The 6,236-nt window shown below is 40.6% G+C and overlaps 1 protein-coding gene across 1 annotated transcript; it reads left to right on the forward strand.

Annotated features, from left to right (window-relative positions):
• The first annotated feature begins 2,894 nt into the window (after positions 1–2,894).
• Positions 2,895–3,928, forward strand: LOC110315273 (mas-related G-protein coupled receptor member A6-like). Its single transcript, XM_021189363.1, has one exon. The coding sequence runs from the start codon at positions 2,937–2,939 to the stop codon at positions 3,876–3,878; it is 942 nt and encodes a 313-aa protein (XP_021045022.1). The 5' UTR covers positions 2,895–2,936; the 3' UTR covers positions 3,879–3,928.
• The last annotated feature ends 2,308 nt before the right edge of the window (positions 3,929–6,236 follow it).

The raw sequence follows: 6,236 nt of genomic DNA on the forward strand, positions 1-6,236 counted from the left end.
CATCATGGTGGGATTGTGTAGAGGGGGAGAGTTCCATGTTGCTGTGTGATATGATGTATAGCATCACAATAGGAGTGCATCATGATGATTAGCACCAAGGGAGGAGTGTGTAGTGATGGCATCATGAGGAGACTGTGTAGTGGTGAAGGGCATCATAGTAGGGTCTTGTAGCGATGTGAGGAGACAGAGCCTTGTGCAGAACTGCAAGAGATCAGGAATGAGTATTAAAATGGCTCAGATGTCATGATCAGAAAATTACTCCTATGTCTGATTAAGTTTAGTTTTTTTCACCCATATTAAAAGAGGATTCTATAAACCCAGGTATTCAAGTCAACAATCTAAATATAATTTGTTCCTCTTGAAGTTACTGGTCCAATATAACAAATACTTCATGCCCTGAAATTAGCATTGAACATTTCTAAGCCTCATCATTGGAAGTAAAAGATTTACTGGGTTTTCACTTACTTCCTTTTCTATTCCCTTGGGACCATACTGGCTGGTGTCTCTTAAAAGAGCACAGGTAGGAAGCCGTGCATTCATTCCTGTGTGCCTGTCTGCATCCTCCTTTGGCCTGGAGGCCCTCTATGAATTCCTGAACTAAGAAAGAAATCTTCCAGACTCTGATTTTCCTTCCTAGACAACTGCTATTCCCTGCCATCTTGTCAGCTTCTTCTCCTCACTCTTTCTGTACTTTCTTTAGGGTGGATGCTTTCTTAATCTACAGTATCGACTGCCATCTCAAAGTTGGATATTTACTGGCTTAGGATATTTATTCTATGCTTTTCTTTGATCTACATATAATCAATACACCAAGGGGATGATTCTGAAGGACTGATTAAGGCTTTGAGGTTCTTAATAAATTACCTGCCCTCTGCCTGCCTATATCACTTCCCCTAAAACACAAAAACCGTTATTCCTAGCAGGCAACCTATGCCTGACAATAAATTAATGATCATAAAAGTGCATTATAAACACCTGAAAATATCATAATAAAACTCATCACCTCATACAGACATGGGGTCTGCTTAAATCCAACATAAATCTATCATAACTCAAATACCATGTCAGAGCAGATGACAAAAAATTATTGTAATCAAGCTGATTCTGGTCCATGGGGACACAGAACACACCCAAGAGCTGAACTCCAATCCTGAAGGAAAATTGTACAGAATATTTAAGGAATGGAACCTTAATGATAGGGGAGAAGAGTGGGCTGGCTGTACCATTGTCCAATTATGTTTTGACATGAGCAGTTGAGCAAGGGAATTTCACCAATCAGGTTGAGTAAGTTCCTAGGCCTGGGAAGAGAAACTTAATTTGACCTGCCAGCAAGATGGAGAAGTTGCCCCTGAGATATCTGGATTCTGAGAACTATTTCCTTATAATAGAAGCTGTTCAGCTATTGGGAAGTCCTCAGCTCCCACTGGGACCTGGGACCTTGGATTTAGTTTCTATGATTAAATGGAGTTTGAAAATGAAATGGTAGTTCTTAGAATTGGTTTCTTTTGCTTATTCCCAATAAATATGTATTCATAAAGTATGTCTTTTACAAAATGTNTATTCAATAAAAACAACCCTGAGATTCCACCTCATACCAGTCACAATAGCTAAAATCAAAAACTCAGGACCAGATGAGGGACAGCAGTAGCTGGCAAAAATGTGGAAAAAGAGGAACACTCCTCCCTTGCTGGTGGGAATGCTCACTGGTACAATTCTAGAANTCAGTTTGGTGGTTCCTCAGAAAATTAGATATAATACTACCAGAGGATACAGCAATACGACTCCGGGGTATATACCCAGAATGTGCTCAAACATGTAATAAGGACACATGCTCTATTACATTCATAGCAGCCTTATTTATAATTTCCAGAAGCTAGAAAGAACCTAGATTTCCCTCAAAAGAGGAATGGATAGAGAAAATGTGGTACACTTACACAAAGGAATACTCCTCAGCTATTAAAAATGATGAATTCGTGAAATACTTAGGCAAATGGATAGAACTAGAAGGAACACATATAGTATGCACCTACTAATAAGTGCATACTAGCCCAAAAGCTGCAAATAAAGAGGATAAAATTCAAAGACCACATGAAGCTCAATTAGAAGGAAAACCAAAGTGTGGGTGTTTCAGTCCTTCTTAGAAGAACAAAATACTCACAGGAGCAAACATGGAGAAAAAGTGTAGAGAAGAGACTAAAGGAAAGGTCACCCAGACACCATCCAACATGGAGATTCATCCCATATACAGTTACCAAACCCAGAAAATATTTTGGATGCCAAGAAGTGCATGCTATAAGGAGTCTGATACAGCTGTCTCCTGAGAGGTCCTGCCAGAGTCTTACGAATACAGAGGCAGATGTTAGCAGCCAACCATTAGACTGAGTACAGGGTCTCTAATACAGGAGGTAGAGAAAGGACTGAGGAAGTTGAAGGGGTTTTCAACCCCATAAGAAGAACAACAATATCAACCAACAAGACCCCTCTTCCCCAGAACTCCCAGAGACTAACCCATCAACAAAAGAGTACACATGGCTCCAGTTGTATATGTAGCAGAGGTTGGCCATGTCATGCATCAATGGAAGAAGAGGTCCTTGGACCTAAGAAGGCTTCATAGATGCCCCCAGAGTAGGGAAATTGAGGGCAGAGAGGTGGGAGTGGGTGGGTGGGTAGAGAAACACCCTCATAGAAGCAGGGGGGGGAGCATGGGGTTTTCGGAAGGTGAGAAAAGCAAGAAAGAGGATAACATTTGAAATTTAAATAAAGAAAATATCCAATAGAAAAAATTTAAAAGCAAAAAAAAAAGAAAAAGAAAAGAAAAAAAGAAAAAAGAAAAAAGGAAAACAAAAGATCTGTTCATAGGGAAGTCCTCATTACTTCTTTGTGTTCCCAGCAGAAATGGTGCAGGGTTTCTGGCCCTCAACAGTTCAGCCTCCACAATGGAACCCACAACAGCAAATCCAATTGAGGAAACCCTACGTAGAAGAATCAACATCAGTATTCTGATCACAAACTTGATGATCATCATCTTTGCACTGGTTGGGATAACAGGAAACGCCATTGTGTTCTGGCTCCTGCGCTTCCGCTTGCACAGAAATGCCTTCTCAGTCTACATCCTAAACTTGTCCCTGGCTGACTTCCTCTTCCTCCTCAGTCTCATCATACTGTCCACAAAACATGTTTTCAAGTTTTCCTTCCACAACATTATCTTCCTCCAGTGCATTTACACCTTCAGGGTGGTTCTCTACGTCGCAGGCCTGAGCATGCTCAGTACCATCAGCACTGAGCGCTGCCTGTCTGTCCTGTGCCCCATCTGGTATCGCTGCCACCGCCCAGAACACACATCAACTGTCATGTGTGCTGTGATCTGGGTCCTGTCCCTGTTGATCTGCATTCTAAATAGATATTTGTGTGGTTTCTTAGATACCGAATATGAAAATGACAATGTGTGTCTGGCATCAAACTTCTTTACTACCGCATACCTGATATTTTTGTTTGTAGTCCTCTGTCTGTCCAGCCTGGCTCTGCTGGCCAGGTTGTTCTGTGGCACTGGGCAGATGAAGCTTACCAGATTGTATGTAACCATCATGATGACCATTTTGGTTTTTCTCCTCTGCGGGTTGCCATATGGCATCTACTTGTTCCTGTTAAACTGGATTAAGAATGTTTTTACTGTATTTGATTTTACTCTTTTTCTGGCATCAGAAGTCCTGACTGCTATTAACAGCTGTGCCAACCCCATCATTTACTTCTTTGTGGGCTCCTTCAGGCATCGGTTGAAGCACCAGACCCTCAAAATTGTTCTCCAGAGGGCACTGCAGGACACTCGTGAGACAGCTGAAAACATGGTGGAGATGTCAAGAAGCAAAGCAGAGCCATGATGAAGAGCCTCTGCATGGACCTCAGAGATGGCTTTGGAGTGAGCACTGCCCTGCTGCACTTAACCACTGTCCACTCTCCTCTCAGCTGACTGACTTGACATGCCTCAGTGGTCCACCATCTTCCACAGCTCTCCACTAACTTAGATTTTTCTACCTCTCCCAAGAAATAGCATTAATCAAAGAGTATCATGACTGCATCCTTTTGACATTAATCAAATTCTCATGCTAACTTCCTCTGAAGCTTTTTTGCTATTTCTTTGCAAATTTTGTTGCCATGGTAATAGCCCAGGTACAGAACCATGACTTTCTTGATTCTGATTGTTCTGTACCTGAATGTAAAGACTAAGGAGCTAGGAGATGATCCTGTGCCACAGTGCTCAATACCCAAATACCACCAAGAGATCGCTGGTCTACCAGGAGTGCAGACAAGCCTGTGAGCACAGGTAAAATCAACAGTTCTGCTCAAAGGGGCATGCCAGGAACCCTCAGGACACAGGAACAGAAGAACATCCTGGCACAAGATACTTCCAGTTTTCAACTGTACCCCAGAGCTGCCCCTTTGCCACAGCTTTCCATACCCAAATTCCTCCCAGAGAGAACTGGTCTCTCAGGAGTACTGACACACAGGCTTGAAAGAAGGAAAAGCCACAGTCAGAAACAGCAAGACCAGCTAACACCAGAGATAACCAGATGACAAGAGGCAAGGGTAAAAATATAAGCAATAGAAACCAAGCCTATTTGGCATCATCAGAACCCAATTCTCTCAACACAGTGATCCCTGGATACTCTAAAATACCAGAAAAGCAAGACTCTGATTTAAAGTCACATCTCATGATGATGATGATTGGNGCCTTTAAGAAAGACATAAATAACTCCCTTAAATAAATACAGGAGAACACAGATAGATGGGTAGAAGCCCATAAAGAGGAAACACAAAAATCCCTTAAAGAAAAACAGGAAAACACAGTCAAACGGGTGATGGAATTGAACAGAACATTCCAGGATCTAAAAATGGAAATAGAAACAATGAAGAAATTACAAAGGGAGACAACCCTGGAGGTAGAAAGCCTAAAAAGGAGATCAAGAGTCACAGATGCAAACATCACCAACAGAATACAAGGCATAGAAGAGAGAATCTCAGATGCAGAATATACCGTAGAAAACATTGACACAACAGTCAAGGAAATTGAAATTGCAAAATGCTCATAACAGAAAACATCCAGGAAATCCAGGATACAATGAGAAGACCAAACCTAAAGATAATAGCTATACAAGAGAGTGAAGATTCCCAACTTAAAGGGTAAAAATTATCTTCATCAACCTTATAGAAGAAAACTTCCCTGACAAAAGAAAGAGATGCACATAAACATACAAGAAGACTACAGAAATCCAAATAGATTGGGCCAGAAAATTAATTCATCCCATCACATAATATTCAAAACACCAAATGCACAACGAAGAAAGAATATTAAAAGCGGTAAGAGCAAATGGTCAAGTAACCTATAAAGGCAGNCCTATCAGAATTACACCAGACTTCTCACCAGAGACTTTGAAAGCTAGAAGATCCTACAGAGATGTCATACAGATGNTAAGAGAACACAAATGCCAGACCAGGCTACTATACCCAGCAAAACTCTCAATTACTATAGCTGAAGAAACCAAGATATTCCATGACAAAACCAAATTTATATAATGCCTTTCCACAAATCCAGCCCTACATATAATAATAGATGGAAAAGGCCAACACAAGGAGGAAAACTACACCCTAGAATAAGCAAGGAAGGAATCTTCTTTCAACAAACCCAAAAGAAGACAGCTACACAAACACAAATTAACATAAAAAATAACAAGAAGCAACAATCACTATTACTTCATATCTCTTAACATCAACTGGTGATTCAAATCCCCAATAAAAATACATAGACTACNAAACTGGATAAGTAAACAGGACCCAGAATTTTGTGCATACAGGAAATGCATCTTAGTGTCAAAGACAGACACTACCTCAGAGTAAAGGCCTGGAAAGAATTTTCCAAACAAATGATTCCAAGAAACAAGCTCAAGTAGCCATTCTAATATCACATAAAGTCATCAATCAACCAAAAGTTATCAAGAAGGATAAGGAAGGACACTTCATGCTCATCAAAGGAAAAAATATCTACCAAAAAGACTCTAAATTTTGAATATGCATTCTCCAAATGCAAGGGCACCTACGTTCATAAAAGAAACTTTACTAAAGCTCAAAGCACACTTTGCACCTCACAAAACAATAGTGAGAGACTTAAAGACCCCATTCTCAGCAATGGACAGATCATGGAAACAAAACTAAACAGAGACACAGTGAAACTAACAAAAGTT

The sequence above is a fragment of the Mus pahari genome, unplaced genomic scaffold (assembly GCF_900095145.1).
Source record: "Mus pahari unplaced genomic scaffold, PAHARI_EIJ_v1.1 scaffold_11058_1, whole genome shotgun sequence".
Classification (NCBI taxonomy): domain Eukaryota; kingdom Metazoa; phylum Chordata; class Mammalia; order Rodentia; family Muridae; genus Mus; species Mus pahari.